Source organism: Dendrobates tinctorius, unplaced genomic scaffold (genome assembly GCF_039654945.1).
Source record: "Dendrobates tinctorius isolate UK_male_01 unplaced genomic scaffold, ASM3965494v1 ptg000162l, whole genome shotgun sequence".
NCBI lineage: Eukaryota > Metazoa > Chordata > Amphibia > Anura > Dendrobatidae > Dendrobates > Dendrobates tinctorius.
Window position 1 is genome coordinate 43,119,824 of NW_027361829.1, and position 18,443 is coordinate 43,138,266.

An 18,443-nucleotide genomic window follows, 5' to 3' on the forward strand; every position below is an offset into this window, starting at 1 on the left:
GGTGAGTATTTTTGTGGTTTGTTATGTTAATATTTATTCCGGAAAAGACAATGGCTTCGGGGAACAATGTGACAAGTATTGGTAAGTATGTTACTCTATGTTATATGTACTGTATGTCTATGTATGTATTGTATGAATGTATTGTATGTATGTAGTATATATGTGGTATGTATGTAGCATGTAGTATGTATGTAGTATGTATGTAGCATGCATGTAGCATGCAGTATGTATGTAGCATGCATGTAGTATATATGTAGTATGTATGTGGTATGTATGTAGCATGTAGTATGTATGTAGCATGCATGTAGTATGTATGTAGCATGCATGTAGTATATATGTAGTATGTATGTAGCATGTAGTATGTAGCATGCATGTAGTATATATGTAGTATGTATGTAGCATGTAGTATGTATGTAGCATGCATGTAGTATATATGTAGTATGTATGTAGCATGTAGTATGTATGTAGCATGCATGTAGTATGTATGTAGCATGCATGTAGTATGTATATGGTATGTATGTAGCATGTAGTATGTATGTAGCATGCATGTAGTATATATGTGTTATGTATGTGGTATGTATGTAGCATGCATGTAGCATGTAGTATGTATGTAGCATGTAGTATGTATGTAGTATGTATGTAGTATATATGTAGTATGTATGTAGCATGTAGTATGTATGTAGTATGTATGTAGCATGCATGTAGCATGCAGTATGTATGTAGCATGCATGTAGTATATATGTAGTATGTATGTAGCATGTAGTATGTAGCATGCATGTAGTATATATGTAGTATGTAGCATGTAGTATGTATGTAGCATGCATGTAGTATATATGTGTTATGTATGTAGCATGAAGCATGCATGTAGTATGTATGTAGTATATATGTGGTATGTATGTAGCATGCAGTATGTATGTAGCATGCATGTAGTATATATGTAGTATGTATGTTGCATGTAGTATTTATGTAGTATGAATGTAGCATGTATGTAGTATGTAGTATGAATGTAGCATGTATGTAGTATGCATGTTGTATGTATGTAGCATGTAATTTATTTTTTTTTTTTTTTTTTTTTACATTTAACACATTAGCCGGATGATGGGACTACTACTGTCCCATCATTGGCTAATGTGTCAATCACTGTCATGGTAGCAGGCATCGCCCGATGGGACTTGTAGTCCCATCGGACGATGCCTGCACAGACCCCCGGAGCCTGCACAGACCACCGGCAGGCCGGCACAGCCCCCCGGCAGGCCGGCACAGCCCCCCGGCAGGCCGGCACAGCCCCCCGGAGCCTGCACAGCCCCCCGGCAGGCCGGCACAGCCCCCCGGCAGGCCGGCACAGCCCCCCGGAGCCTGCACAGACCACCGGCAGGCCGGCACAGACCACCGGAGCCTGCACAGACCCCCTGGCAGGCCGGCACAGCCCCCCGAAAGGCCCGTACAGACCCCAGAGAGGCTGTACAAGGGCAGGAAAGGGTTTTTCTTATTCCGATACCGGAAGTCCCATAGACTTGAATGGGACTTCCGGTATCGGAATCGGCGATACCGATACTTTTTTTAAAGATCGGCCGATACCATCCGATACGATACTTTGAAGTATCGGACGGTATCGCTCAACTCTACTTATCATCAATAGTGAATCTCCTGCCAATTTTACAAGAGAAAAAGCTATACAAGTTTGGGGTCACCATAATCGTACTGACCTAGAAAGCTGGTTGACTTGTTATTTTTACCATACAAAGGACATCATAAAAAATGACACCCCAAAAACAATGATAGAATTGCATTTTTTCACCATTTCACGGCTTTTGGAATTATTTTTCCATTTTATCTACATTGTATGGTAAAATGAATGATGTCACTTAAAATGATTACTTGTCCCACAAAAGAATAAGTACATTTAAAAAAAAAATTATGACTTTAAGAAAAAGGGTGAGAAAAACAAAAGGGCAAAAATTAAAATTTACACTTTAGAAAGAGAAACAAGATACACCAACATATGATAAAGGTTCATCCATAATATTCACTCACCCAATTTTTTGACCTCCTGAGTCCTCGTGACATTTCTACATAGACTTTTTGACCATTGGGGGCATCTGCTCACATACTATTGATATGCTGATGATTTTTATTTAATTATATAGCGGAATTTCCTTGGTCTTTATACTTTATACTACACTGGCTAATGGTTCACTTTTTTGTACTATTAAGTTTTATCAGTAATTGATTCTGACACACATACCTTAGGTTATTGTGGCCAAAGAGTTCTATTTCAACCTCATCATTCCACAGGACTGGTTTCCAAAATGTATCAGCCTTGTTTAGATGTTCTTTTGAATGCATCTGACACTGAATTTTGTGGTGAGGACACAGGAGTGGTTTTCTTCTGATGACTCTTTCATGAAGGCCACATTTGTGCAGGTGTCTCTGAACAATAGTATAATGCAACACAACTCCAGAGTCTGCTAAATCTTTCTCTAGGTCGTTTGCAGGCAAGCGGGGGTTTCTTATTTGTCTTTCAGACAATCCCTCGAGCAGTTCTCACTGAAATTTTGCTTGGTCTTCTAGACCTTATCTTGACCTCCACTGATCCTGTTAACTGCCATTTCTTACTTACATTTTGAACTATGAAAAGGGCAACTTGAAAATGCTTTGCTATCTTCTTATAGCCTTCAGAGTCTTTGTGGGCCTCCACCATTTTAATTTTCAGAGTGCTAGGCAGCTGATTAGAATAACCCATGGCTGCTGTTTTTTGAAACAGGGTAAGAGGAGGCTGGGTTTTTATAAAGCTGTGAAATTTGAATCACCTGGCCTTTCCTAACAATAATGGGGAATAATCCATAAGCCTAATAGGCTAAGGTCTGAAACCTTGGTCAAAGTTATCTGTGCAATCAAATCCCCAAGGGTGCCTAAACCTTTGGATTTGCCCATTTTCCTTTTTGAAATGTTTAAAATGGGAAAAAATGACCATATATATATATATATATATACAGTATATATATATATATATATATATATATATATATACAGCGCTGGCAAAAATTAAGAGACCACCACATCAAAACACTGTCATGGGCAGCCCATTCTCCAGACCTGAACCCCATTGAAAACCTCTGGAATGTAATCAATAGGATGATGGATAGTCACAAGTCATCAAACAAAGAACTGCTTAAATTTTTGCACCAGATGCAGTGTGAAAGTCTGATAGCAAGCATGACAAGACGCATGAAAGCTGTTTTTAAAAATCATGGTTATTCCAGAAAATATTGATTTCTGAACTCTTGCTGAGTTAAAACATTAGTATTGTTGTTTCTAAATGATTTTGAACTTGTTTTCTTTGCATTATTTGAGGCCTGAAAGCACTGCTTTTTTTAACTTTGACCATTTCCCCTTTTCAGAAAAAAAAATAAAAAAATTATTGCTTGGAAATTAGGTGACATGACATGTTGTCAGAAGTTTGTAGACTAAAAGAACAATTTACCCAAAAACATGTCTATAAAGACAAAAATCAGACAAAGTGAACATTTGGAAGTGGTCTCTTAATTTTTGCCTGAACTATATACACTCACTGGCCACTTTATTAGGTACACCTGTCCAACTGTGTGTTAAGACTTAATTTCTAATCAGCCAATCACATGGCGGCAACTCAGTGCATTTAGGCATGTAGACATGGTCAAGACAATCTCCTGCAGTTCAAACCGAGCATCAGTATGGGGAAGAAAGGTGATTTGAGTGCCTTTGAACGTGGCATGATTGTTGGTGCCAGAAGGGCTGGTCTGAGTATTTCAGAAACTGCTGATCTACTGGGATTTTCACGCACAACCATCTCTAGGGTTTACAGAGAATGGTCCGAAAAAGAAAAAAAATCCAGTGAGCGGCAGTTCTGTGGCCGGAAATGCCTTGTTGATGCCAGAGGTCAAAGGAGAATGGGCATACTGGTTCGAGCTGATAGAAAGGCAACAGTGACTCAAATTGCCACCCGTTACAACCAAGGTAGGCAGAAGAGCATCTCTGAACGCACAGTGCGTCGAACTTTGAGGCAGATGGGCTACAGCAGCAGAAGACCACACTGGGTACCACTCCTCTCAGCTAAGAACAGGAAACTGAGGCTACAATTTGCACAAGCTCATCGAAATTGGACAGTAGAAGATTGGAAAAACGTTGCCTGGTCTGATGAGTCTCGATTTCTGCTGCGACATTCGGATGGTAGGGTCAGAATTTGGCGTAAACAACATGAAAGCATGGATCCATCCATCCTTGTATCAACGGTTCAGGCTGGTGGTGGTGGTGTCATGGTGTGGGGAATTTTTTCTTGGCACTCTTTGGGCCCCTTGGTACCAATTGAGCATCGTTGCAACGCCACAGCCTACCTGAGTATTGTTGCTGACCATGTCCATCCCTTTATGACCACAATGTACCCAACATCTGATGGCTACTTTCAGCAGGATAATGCGCCATGTCATAAAGCTCAAATCATCTCAGATTGGTTTCTTGAACATGACAATGAGTTCACTGTACTCAAATGGCCTCCTCAGTCACCAGATCTCAATCCAATAGAGCATCTTTGGGATGTGGTGGAACGGGAGATTCGCATCAGGGATGTGCAGCCGACAAATCTGCGCCAACTGTGTGATGCCATCATGTCAATATGGTCCAAAATCTCTGAGGAATGCTTCCAGCACCTTGTTGAATCTCTGCCACGAAGAATTGAGGCAGTTCTGAAGGCAAAAGGGGGTCCAACCCGTTACTAGCATGGTGTACCTAATAAAGTGGCCAGTGAGTGTATACTGTGTGTATATATATATATATATATATATATATATATATATATATACTGTATATACTCGTGTATAAGCCGAGATTTTCAGCCCATTTTTTTGGGCTGAAAGTCCCCCTCTAGGCTTATACACGAGTCATATACCTGGGGGTCAGCGAGGGAGGGGGAGCGGGGGTGTCAGAGATCATACTTACCTCCCCTGGCGCGGTCTCTGCGGCCCCCCTGCTTCTCCACGGTCTCCCTTCCTGCCTTAAGCGGTCACATGATACCGCTCATTAAGCTCATGAATATGCGCACACGTGACCGCTGAAGGCAGGAAGGGAGACCGTGGAGAAGTGGTGCTGCCGCTGCAGAGACCGTGCCAGGGGAGGTAAGTATAGCGATATTCACCTGTCCGGGGTATCCATCGCTGCTCACCGCTGTCTGCTGCATCCTCTGTCTGTGACAATTAGGCAGCAGGGGGCGCGGTGACATGCTTAGTGCACGCTGTGCCTTCTGCTGCCTGAATGTCACTGACAGACAACATGGCAAACAGTGGTGAGCAGCGATGGCCCCCAGACAGGTGAGGTCCTGAGCAGGAGTGGTGAGTATGACATTTTTTTTGGCAGCAGCAGCATATGGGGGCATAATATATGGAGCATTTTATGGGGGCAGCATATGGGGGCATATCCTATGAAGCAGCATATGGGGGCATATTCTATGGAGCAGCATATTGGGGCATATCCTATGGGGCAGCATATGGGGGCATATCCTATGGGGCAGCATATGGAGGCATATTCTATGGAGCAGCATATGGGGGCATATCCTATGGAGCAGCATATGGGGGCATATCCTATGGGGCAGCATATGAGGGCGTATCCTATGGGACAGCATATGGAGCATATTCTATGGAACATCATATGGGGGCATATCCTATGGGGCAGCATATGGGGGCATATCCTATGGGGCAGCATATGATGGTGTATTTTATGGAACAGCATATGGGGGCATATCCTATGGGGCAGCATATGGGGGCATAGTCTATGGGGCAGCATATGAGGCAGCATAAGGGGGCATAGTCTGTGGGGCAGCATATGGGGGCATATTCTATGGAACAGCATATTTTTGAGCATATTCTATGGGGCAGCATATGGGGGCATATTCTATGGGGCAGCATATGGGCACATAGTCTATGGAGCATCTTATGGGGGCATAATCTATGGAGCATTTTATGGGGGCATAGTCTATGGAGCATCTTATGGGGGCATAATCTATGGAGCATTTTATGGGGGAATAATCTATGGAGCATCTTATGGAGCATCTTATGGGGGCATAATCTATGGAGCATCGTTTGGGGCCATAACCTGTATGCAGCAGCATATGGAGCATATTACTCTATGGAGCATCTTATGGGGGCATTATTAACCTTTGTGCAGCATTATATGAGGTGTATATTTTTATGGAGCATCTTATGGGGCCATCATGAACTGTATGGAGCATTATATGGGGCTCCTGATTCAATATGGATATTCAAAAACATTTAACCTACTGATTTCTCAATTAATTTTTCTTTTATTGGTATCTATTTTTATCTTTGAAATTTACCAGTAGCTGCTGCATTTTCCACCCTAGGCTTATACACGAGTCAATAAGTTTTCCCATTTTTTTGTGGCAAAATTAGGGTGGTCGGCTTATACACGGGTCGGCTTATACACAAGTATATACGGTATATATAATATATATACAGTGGGGAAAAAAGTATTTAGTCAGTCAGCAATAGTGCAAGTTCCACCACTTAAAAAGATGAGAGGTGTCTGTAATTTACATCATAGGTAGACCTCAACTATGGGAGACCAACTGAGAAAAAAAAATCCAGCAAATCACATTGTCTTTTTTTTTTTCATTTTATTTGCATATTATGGTGGAAAATAAGTATTTGGTCAGAAACAAGCAATCACGATTTCTGGCTCTCACAGACCTGTAACTTCTTCTTTAAGAGTCTCCTCTTTCCTCCACTCATTACCTGTAGTAATGGCACCTGTTTAAACTTGTTATCAGTATAAAAAGACACCTGTGCACACCCTCAAACAGTCTGACTCCAAACTCCACTATGGTGAAGACCAAAGAGCTGTCAAAGGACACCAGAAACAAAATTGTAGCCCTGCACCAGGCTGGGAAGACTGAATCTGCAATAGCCAACCAGCTTGGAGTGAAGAAATCAACTGTGGGAGCAATAATTAGAAAATGGAAGACATACAAGACCACTGATAATCTCCCTCGATCTGGTGCTCCACGCAAAATCCCACCCCGTGGGGTCAGAATGATCACAAGAACGGTGAGCAAAAATCCCAGAACCACGCGGGGGGACCTAGTGAATGAACTGCAGAGAGCTGGGACCAATGTAACAAGGCCTACCATAAGTAACACACTATGCCACCATGGACTCAGATCCTGCAGTGCCAGACGTGTCCCACTGCTTAAGCCTGTACATGTCCGGGCCCGTCTGAAGTTTGCTAGAGAGCATTTGGATGATCCAGAGGAGTTTTGGGAGAATGTCCTATGGTCTGATGAAACCAAACTGGAACTGTTTGGTAGAAACACAACTTGTCGTGTTTGGAGGAAAAAGAATACTGAGTTGCATCCATCAAACACCATAGCTACTGTAAAGCATGGTGGTGGAAACATCATGCTTTGGGGCTGTTTCTCTGCAAAGGGGCCAGGACGACTGATCCGGGTACATGAAAGAATGAATGGGGCCATGTATCGTGAGATTTTGAGTGCAAACCTCCTTCCATCAGCAAGGGCATTGAAGATGAAACGTGGCTGGGTCTTTCAACATGACAATGATCCAAAGCACACCGCCAGGGCAACGAAGGAGTGGCTTCGTAAGAAGTATTTCAAGGTCCTGGAGTGGCCTAGCCAGTCTCCAGATCTCAACCCTATAGAAAACCTTTGGAGGGAGTTGAAAGTCCGTGTTGCCAAGCGAAAAGCCAAAAACATCACTGCTCTAGAGGAGATCTGCATGGAGGAATGGGCCAACATACCAACAACAGTGTGTGGCAACCTTGTGAAGACTTACAGAAAACGTTTGACCTCTGTCATTGCCAACAAAGGATATATCACAAAGTATTGAGATGAAATTTTGTTTCTGACCAAATACTTATTTTCCACCATAATATGCAAATAAAATGAAAAAAAAACAGACAATGTGATTTTCTGGATTTTTTTTTCTCAGTTTGTCTCCAATAGTTGAGGTCTACCTATGATGTAAATTACAGACGCCTCTCATCTTTTTAAGTGGTGGAACTTGCACTATTGCTGACTGACTAAATACTTTTTTTCCCCACTGTATATGCAATAGCCCTGGTATGGGGCTATTCCGTTCATTGTTATCCACTCCCACGCAATGTCCACAGCCGATTGAATAACCACAGACAATAGGTCTCAGGAAGAACAGCTGCTTTACTTCAGCAGAACGGTTATATATAACATGGAGATAGTAGTTTACAGTTCGAGTGGGGACTCCACGGCTAGTACAGTTCAGGATAGGATTCTGACACAGAATTGAGGTTCTGGAGCTTTAAGAACCTGTATTAGAAGCAGTACTTGCAGGTAATTATAAGAGATTTCAAAGCCTCTTGGTGGCATAAAGGCAGAATAGGGAATATATGGCAGTATGTACTGACCTGAAATCCCGTATTCATTTTCTCAGCTGGTCATGGTACGTGCAGAAATATACTTGAAGTTATAATGGATAATTTGCGGTGAGGCAGAGGATCTTCGATTTCCTCAACACGCGGACAATAGGTTCTTCTGTACACATTTAGTGCCACCTAATGCTGGAGAAACACGCCTTAATCCAGGGTAAAAAGGTTTAAAAGTTTTTAGCCACCTTGGCTGTAGAAGTAAGGAGAAGATCCTGGGAATTAGGCCTGGCTATAAGTGTTGAGATGAAAAGAATGATGAACCTCCAGGCTTGGAGCCTGGAGGGGGTCAGGAGACCCATCACATGAGGTCTGCTCTGGGTCACATCTTGAACCTGACTTTTCAGAGAACTTTCAAGATCTCTGTCTTGTCTAGACAGAGACTGGAGGTAGCTCCTCCCATTGAACCTTGGTGACAGGGTCACTGACCAATAGGATAACTCTCAATTCTTGTGACAGACTTCACATTGTGAGAATAATATAAATCATGAATATAAGAGATTAGTGAGCAATGGATTCATTTAAACCATATAACAGTAAAAGGATAACTTAGGAGTGAGTTGAGGTGTACAAAAGCTACTCATGGTCCAGGTTTACTTAAAGGGGAATACGCAGTCTGGACCGGGTCAATACATATCTACAGTATATATAATTTTAGTTTTGCCTAAAATATAAAAGAAATGTGACTTCTTTAACTTTATGCCTTTTAGAAATAATTTAATCTTCAACTTGCTTAACTGTTCTCAATAACAGTAATTTTGGTTAGGGGTGTAGGGGAAGTGGACTGACCTATGGACCTGTCTGCAGCAGGAGGGTAAATGTACAGTGTGCTTGACGTGGACTGCTGTATATGAAGGTGGGAGACAGCTAGAAATAGGTGAAGTTGGTGAAGTACTGGGTTTGGCCATTAGGGGGAGACCAAGGACAGCAGAACCAGAAGAAGATGTAATACTGTAGTTTGGCCACAAGATGGTAGCAGAGAGCAGTGAGGAAAGAGCTTTACCTCAGCTTAAGGCTACGAAACCGCAGAGTCATGGGGGGCAGAGTTACAGGAGCTCTAGAGGGGAATTCCCAGAGAGAGGGGATATAAGAAGGTGTAGAGAGTTCCAGAAGGAAGCCAGTCCAGGGAGAGGAGCTCAGGAGAGAAGACTGAAGGGAGAGACGAACAGAGGAGAAGCTCCAGAAGGGACTGAGGAGGAAGACAGTCAGGGGGTGGCCCTGACAGGAGAGCTGCAGGACAGAGAAGGCCAGGGGTACCAGACGGACAGACTTGGACGGGTGAAGCGCTGTGGTGGTAGGCCTAGGGCAGCCACAGTGAAAGAGCCGCGAGGGACGTCAATTAGGAAAAGGAAGTGAAGGTACCCGGGCCTGTGTGCGGAGTCGAGCATCTCCTGTGTGGTGCTGCAGAGTTGAGCAGCTGCTGTGTGGTGCAGCGGGTCGTCGAGAGGACTGCCAATAAAGAGGACCTGTTGAACGCACATCGGTGTCTGTCTTAAGTCTGTTTGCGGTGGAAGAAGGACCACCCCCCAGTCGGCCCACGCACCTACAAGGGGTACCCAAACATTTACATGCCACTGTATATTGTGGGATAGGTTGTGCTTAAGGATAGCTTTACTTAGGAAGACCGTTGTTCCTTCTGTATCATGTTTGTCCTTGTGGTTGCATGTTTACTTTATCAGCCACGACTATGAAGGTTTTTTATACTATGTTATACATTCAAGTGTTTTTAAACCAGGTGTTGTTTTATTTTTATTCTAGTTATGTGTCATTAATAAATAGCTATGTTAATACTTTTCCAAGAATATTATGGATGTTTCTTTATCATATGCTGGTGTAGCTGGCTTCTCTTTCTAAATTGTCAATTTTCATTTTTGCCCTTTTGTTTTTTCTTACCCTTCTTCTTAAAGTCATAATTGTATTATATTTTTTATTTACATAGTCTTAAAAGGGCTTTTTTTGTGGGACAAGTAGTAGTTTTAAATGACATAATTAATTTTACACTACAATGTACTTGAAATGGAAAAATAATTCCAAAAGCAGTGAAATGGTGAAAAAAATGCAATTCTGCCATAGTTTTGTGGGTGAAGATAGAAATATTTTGTGGATATCTCCCACCCTTCTTATGTATGGCTGACGTCAATTCTCAGGGATTTATTCAAACATATGGTTTTCATTCAACATGTTTCAAAGTGTCAAGCATTTCTTCTTCAGGAAATGACTACATATAAGAATCAGACGTCTGATAGCCAAAGCCATTATTCCGACACCCCGGTACGTTACAGAAAAACTGGGTCCTTTGGTGTGTGTGCAATAAGGTTACTGTAGATACCTTCAGGTTCTTCACTGCCACAGTCTGTGTGGCACCGAACCCTAGTGTTCCCATGAAGAGGAAGCAGACAGATTGTTAAAAACAAAGTCCATTTTACTAGTCAAACAACTGGCATACGAAAGATAGCAGGAATTACACTTGTTCACTTCTGCATCAAACAGAGGCATGTTCTTGACAGTTATTGATGATGGCACAATACTTGTGATAAACATTGTTAACAGTTCACAGTTTAAGCATGGGACCTCCATATTACTAGCGTAGCTCCACCCAGGTCGACGTGTTTCACTGTGGAACTGCACTTGGACCAGTCTTTCCTTGGAAACAGAAGGGAGATTCTCCCACTATCTTCTTCCTATACGTGACCAGACCCTCTGACACCGTTTCACTGAGTGCCTCAATCCTTAACTGCCTGAACTTCTGATTCCTGTCACTAACCCACAATTCACAGTCTGGGCCGGACGTACAGTTAATGCTATATACAAACCCCACAGAGACTGTGCCACAAAAATGACTATTAAATCAACACTGCCATCTGTTGACCTATAAACATACTACCACACTACAGTATAATATAAAATACATTCACACATTGTAAAACAACATAGTAGTCCTTAGGAGAGGTGCAGGATCCTCCAACCACCATCTTACAGTACATACAGTTAGGTCCATATATATTTGGACAGAGACAACATTTTTCTAATTTTGGTTCTAGACATTACCACAATGAATTTTAAACAAAACAATTCAGATGCAGTTGAAGTTCAGGCTTTCAGCTTTCATTTGCGGTATCCACATTAAAATTGGATGACGGGTTTAGGAGTTTCAGCTCCTTAACATGTGCCACCCTGTTTTTAAAGGAACCAAAAGTAATTGGACAGATTAAATAATTGTAAATAAAATGTTCATTTCTAGTACTTGGTTGAAAACCCTTTGTTGGCAATGACTGCCTGAAGTCTTGAACTCATGGACATCACCAGACGCTGTGTTTCCTCCTTTTTGATGCTCTGCCAGTCCTTCACTGCGGTGGTTTTCAGTTGCTGTTTGTTTGTGGGCCTTTCTGTCTGAAGTTTAGTCTTTAACAAGTGAAATGCATGCTCAATTGGGTTGAGATCAGGTGACTGACTTGGCCATTCAAGAATATTCCACTTCTTTGCTTTAATAAACTCCTGGGTTGCTTTGGCTTTATGTTTTGGGTCATTGTCCATCTGTAGTATGAAATGACGACCAATCAGTTTGACTGTGTCATGATCCAGGTTGGATATGACAGGTTTTGAATAAGTAACCTTTTTTTTCCTTTGAGCTGGTTGCTTAGAGTTGGTTTTGCCCCCAGGGGCCATTAGGGTTATTACACAGTGGTGTCTTTTGTTCTAGTTTGCCCCTGGTGGTGATGAGCATTATTGCATGGGAATCTCTAACAGGTGTGAGACTCTGGCTCCTAGCTATAAAGGTGTGTCAGGTGTTCTCACTCACAGTTGGTGATATTGGTCTTTTCCAACCATCCTTGGTGAAGGAAGGAACTTGAGAAGAGTCCCGGGCAGCCCAGTCAGAAGCCTGGAGTGGCAGCTATGGTGTCAGCGAGGAGTTCTTGGAAAGCTTGGAGGAGTGGCAGCTATGGTGTCAGTGTGGAGTTCTTGCAAAGCTTGGTGGAGTGACAGCTATGGTGTCAGTGAGGAGTTATTGCAAAGCTTGGTGGAGTGGCAACTATGGTGAAAGCTGCACTCAGATGCTGGACTCTGTTGCTGGAAGAGAGCTGCACTCAGATGCTGGACTCTGTTGCTGGAAGAGAGCTGCACTCAGATGCTGGACTCTGTTGCTGGAAAGCTGCATTCAGATAAGGGACTATGTTGCTGTAAAGCTGCATTCAGATGCGGGACTCTGTTGCTGGAAATCTGCACTCAGGTGTTGGATTCGGTTGGAGGAAAAGATGCACTCAGGTGTCAGACTCTGTTGCTTGGAGCATTAGCAACAGAGCAAAGCTAAGTGGTGTTTCCCTGTTTGTCACTTTCCACAATGTGTGTTTTAGTGCAGTGGTGGGATTAGTTTCTGCACCGTCCACTTCACTAGTAAGGGATTGGTTCAGGGCGAGCTAGGGATTTCAGGTATCCTGATCGGCGCCTGGTAAGGAACTGGCCTAGGGATCATTAGGAGTGTAGAGTCACTGACTCAGGGGAGTGCAGGAGGTCTCCACGTCCCCGTTCCCAATCGCAGGGCCACCATTGTAATTGTTTTTCTGGTTTTCCCCTTTATTCTGAAATTTGCCCTGCTGGAGGCGGTGTATCCAGAAATAAGGGGAACTACTGGAATTCGCCTGCTGGAGGCGGTGTATCCGTCTGCGCGTTCTATTATTTAAATTCGCCCTGCTGGAGGCGGTGTATCCAGGGTCATGCGTGTCATATAAATTCGCCCTGCTGGAGGCGGTGTGTCCAGTCTCACATGACCATGACAGGCTGCATTTGGCTGGATCTGAGCACACAGTATGGCTCTGAATACCTCAGAACTCATTCAGCTGCTTCTGTCCTGTGTCACATCATCAATAAACACTAGTGACCCAGTGCCACTGGCAGCCATGCATGCCCAAGCCATCACACTGCCTCCGCCGTGTTTTACAGATGATGTGGTATGCTTTGGATCATGAGCTGTACCATGCCTTCACCATACTTTTCTCTTTCCATCATTCTGGTAGAGGTTGATCTTGGTTTCATCTGTTCAAAGAATGTTCTTCCAGAACTGTGCTGGTTTTTTTAGATTTTTTTTTAGCAAAGTCCAGTCTAGCCTTTTTATTGTTGATGCTTGCACCGTGCAGTGAACCCTCTGTATTTACTTTCATGCAGTCTTCTCTTTATGGTAGATTTGGATATTGATACGCCTACCTCCTGGAGAGTGTTGTTCACTTGGTTGGCTGTTGTGAAGGGGTTTCTCTTCACCATGGAGACTATTCTGCGATCATCCACCACTGTTGTCTTGCATGGGCGCCCAGGTCTTTTTGCATTGATGAGTTCACCAGTGCTTTCTTTCTTTCTCAGGATGTACCAAACTGTAGATTTTGTCACTCCTAATGTTGTAGCAATTTCTCGGATGGTTTTTTTCTGTTTTTGCAGCTAAAGGTTGGCTTGTTTCACCTGCATGGAGAGCTCCTTTGACCGCATGTTTCCTTCACAGCAAAACCTTCCAAATGCAAGCACCACACCTCAAATCAACTCCAGGCCTTTTATCTGCTTAATTGAGAATGACATAACGAAGTGATTGCCCACACCTGTCCATGAAATAGCCTTGGAGTCAATTGTCCAATTACTTTTGGTCCCTTTGAAAACAGGGTGGCACATGTTAAGGAGCTGAAACTCCTAAACCCTTCATCCAATTTTGTGTTTCAATATTTTTTATTAATTTTAGAATTTTTTGAGGGAAGGGGAAAAGGGTACAGAACAAAACGAAGGGATTAGGGTAGGGAAAACATAATCCCTGTAAAGACAGGGATACCCCACAAAGTGGGGAATTAGACAGGCAAACATACGTGTTGTACAAGTAGTGTAACAAATCGCAAAGCAAATTGTATGCTATTCAACTCTAAGTACCTATGTCTGTAAGAATGTACTAATCAATTTTTGCTTTTTTTGCAAAAAACCTGTAGGAAGAAAGGATTACAATACAAATGCAAAGATCAATATACTTATAATAGCCGTCAGAAAAAAAAAACAGTACACATATTGTGTTAAATTTTACACAATTGTGGTAGCTCAAAAAAAAAAAAAGATCAATACACGTATTATATTCCTGATACTTCAGAAAAAATTTTAAATAGCTAGGTACGTTATATATATCATAGATACCGCTATACCTAAAAAAAAATCATATTAAATTGAATATAAAGAATATGAAAGCCTGTCCTGTCCGGGACATCCAGTGATGTCCCTAGGACTGAGCGGAGGCAAAAAATTGGTTCTTTAAAAAAAAAACTATATAAAAGTGGAAAATATGTCTTTATACAATTCTATATGTAACTCTAGATTGAACATCAACAAATAAATTACAAGACCATCAGCCAAGAGGAAGATCTGATTTCGACGTTGAAAGTCTCGGGATAACCTTTTGAGTACTTATTCCAGCGCACTCGAGGAAGTCCTTTCCCTCATCCGGAGAAGAAATAGGAATCACTCTTGATGCATATTTTAATTGAAGAGTTGAAGAAAGAGTCCAGGTGTATGGTATCTCAGCTCGCCGGAGTTCACGTGTGGTGTGTGCAAACGCTTTCCTTTTTTGTAAAGTCTCTCTTGAAAGGACCTTGAGGAAGATCAGATGACTGTATTTGGAAGATAGAAATCTTGGCTCTTTTGAAATACTCAGGAGCGCACTTCTTATCCAGTTGGGGTAAAAGGATACAATTATATCACTTGTTAAGCCCTGCGGCAGAGAGGGCGGCCTTCGTATCCTAAACGCTCTCTCAACCAAACATCTCTCATTAATGTCAGGGATCAAGTGAGAGATCATCGAGGATATATAATCTTTTAATTGAGAAGAGTGTATTGACTCAGAAATCCCTCTGATCTTGACATTATTTTTTCTTCTAAAGTCCTCGAAGTTAGCCATATGAATTTCTAGAGAAGCAATATCTTTTCGAATCTTATCTAATGAATCTGTTAATGTAGGGGAAATATGAACATCTCTATGTTGCGTTATTTCGCATTTTTTATTATTAGAGGGGATCTTCATTTTCCGACCACAAAGAGGACCATCAGAGACTCTAGACGAGGTTGAATGGGTGTCGTCGGTCAAAATCATTAATGTATCACTAAAAAGTCTTTTTATGAAAGCCTCAGAGGCTTTGGATTTATTTAATTGCTTAAGGTCAATGTTTTTAAGAGTGGGATCACAGGATACATTACAGATGATATCAGCATTATCTTCTTTCCCCAAAAGTTCCACTGATGTAAGAAGAGCTTTAAACATGCTGACCATAAAGGCCTCTGTTGGATAGTCGTCAGATGCAGGTATCTCGTCTATCAAATTGGAAGAGGATTTTCCATGTTTCCCCTGATCCAATTTAGCTATGTCCAGTTGTTGTAAAGAATTTTCAATAGGCTCTAAGTTTCCCCATATATCATCAACTCCCAAGTAGGAATTTGTGGATGAAGATTTATCAGAATCATCATTAAAATAATCACTTTTACTGAGTTCAAAAAAATCTGTCCCTTTAAAAATCTTCTCTGAATATACACTCTCCAGTTCTTCTGATAAATAAAGAGAGTCCTCCAATTGATCTGATCTCCCAACCAAAGATTCCGGGTGCTTTGAGGATTTACTTAGGGGTGCCCCTTTAAGTTTTACATTAGCTTGTACCATATATTCTTGGGGATCGGAAGTAGAGCCCCCCTCAACCAACAGTCCCATATGTACTCCACTCTTATCAGCAGAAGGAGCAGGTTTAGTCCCATTTAACTGCAGACCAGACTCACAAGAATTAAAGCATGTAATCAGAGACTGCTGTGATTTTTCCTTGTTATGAACATTCCCTCTATCTTCCCCTCTATTAAATTTGTTATTGCATGGCTTCTCATTACATACATAACTATTTTCCACGCGATCTGTAACTTTAGGGCTCTTATAGGAAGATTTAATAGCGGTACTCCGCTTCATAGTAGGGGATGTAGAAATGAAATGTATGAGTCTGCTTACCCCTTCAGTTGTCTGCTGAACTTTTTCAGACTTTTGTGTACTCCTTTGTCCTGCTTTCTCCTTCCCTGTTGTCATGGCTCTCCCCTCCTGCTCCCGTTCTCCAAAATGCACTCCAGGTGGCTCCCTCTCTGTCCGGAGACCTAGGGATTCCCCAGGCCGGTTCCATGTGCTTGTCACTGTCTCCTGCTCCTCCTTAGTCGCATCCTCTGTTGCAAATCCATTTTTTGTTTGTGTCCAAGGAACAAAAGCTGGTGCTTCCACTCTTAATCCTCCTGCCTGCTTGATTGTAGATCCACCAACAGGTCTTGGCTTTGTGAGAACTGCTGAGTCATCTCTGGCTCCTCTCTTCTGCCTCCCAGCACCTGGGCTCACTGCGATCTCCCAACTTTCTTTCCTAGGTCTGTCTTCAAGTACTGGAGTTGCTTTAGGGGAGGATTTCTTCCCCACAGGTGTCCCACGAATCCAAGGTGCTTTGGAAGGCTCTGACTTCACCAAGGCTTGTCTGGCTTGAGGTGCAGGTACAGCTTGTTTACCTCCGGCTGAAGTCAGGCCTCTGCCTGGTCTTCCATTGCTTTCTCGTCCCAGCATATGATTTTTCTCAGCAATATCAGCTTCTTTCTTCTTGTAGGTGGATCCAGGCATGTTCTAAAGGTTTTAAGTCACAAAATTTTCCACCTTTAGTAGATTTAAGCCGCTTCAAATAGGGGGATTGCAGGAGCTCCTGATGAACAGGTCTGCTCCCTTCCCCTGCAAACCACGCCCCCTTCATCCAATTTTAATCTGGATGCCCTCAAATGAAAGCTGAAAGTCTGAACTTCAACTGCATCTGAATTGTTTTGTTTAAAATTCATTGTGGTAATGTCTAGAACCAAAATTAGAAAAATGTTGTCTCTGTCCAAATATATATGTACCTAACTGTAAATATAAAACACCAGTATGTATTTTACTATTATAAATTAAAGTTTAAGCTTAAATTAGATTTGTTATATCCTGGTGTTGTGGTTTGTATGATGTCCACACAAATAATTATTCCATTTTTATAACTGTTTAGAGATGGGAGCAGACCTTACAGGAGCAGCAAGTGAAAACGGCCCAAGAAAAAATTAAACATGCAGGGCGAACTGGTCGTAGTGGGAACTCAAAGATGAACTTAAAGAACACTCACCCACCTCCGGGGATCGCCAAAAAGAATGTTAAAACCAAGAAGGACCAGAGAGATAAAAGAGTATAAGTTGCTCTATGTTTCCACCAAAGGACATTCCATTTGCATGGTGAGAGTCACTAGCTGGCTACAGTGGCAGAACATATTATTTCTAAACCTCTCCACCAGGATAAATAACATGCAGAATCCTGCATTGACTTTTTATTTGCTGCACTTTAATTACCAATGTTGGCTTTTTTCATACTTTGACCACTACAACCCATACGTTTAGGGCTTGTATGGAAAAAAATGAGACATTTCTATCAAGGTAAATTGGTTGCAAATGTGAGGGCAAATAATTTGCACCATATTTATAAGTAACATATTGCTTCAAAATATTTTCTTTTATATTTATGGTGCAAATATGTTATCTGTTTCCTCCTTTGACATTGCTTGTATAAACTGATTTTTTTTGCACTTGTGCTTAAGCATGTTGATATGTTCACAAAGGAGGTTTGTGTCCCATATTATAGTTTTATTACTATTGCACTTCAGGCTGGAATCTGTTGTTTAAATATATTTAATAATCATGATAATAAACTTATTAAACTGTAATACGACTCATCATCATTAGATGGGCATCTTTTCTATAATAATTTAGTTGTTTCTTATAATGTATGTTTGAAAATAGTTTAATATATTAGGGACTCGTCAGCTTAGTAGAGTTAAGTTGTCGAACCGATGTGGACATTGCAGTAGTCATGCGGCATGTAGGTAATTGATCCAGGATCACTTGCTACTTCTGCAACAAAACATCAATTGGACACATCTATGTTGTTT

The 18,443-nt window shown here is 41.8% G+C and overlaps 1 protein-coding gene across 1 annotated transcript in view; it reads left to right on the forward strand.

Moving 5' to 3' along the window:
* Positions 1-18,154, forward strand: part of SFRP4 (secreted frizzled related protein 4) — a 120,989-nt gene extending 102,835 nt beyond the window's left edge. Inside the window, exon 6 of the mRNA XM_073549981.1 lies at positions 17,514-18,154. Coding sequence (XP_073406082.1) covers positions 17,514-17,693 — 180 coding nt within the window. The 3' untranslated portion in view covers positions 17,694-18,154. The remainder of the gene's footprint in view (positions 1-17,513) is intronic.
* Positions 18,155-18,443: the final 289 nt, after the last annotated feature.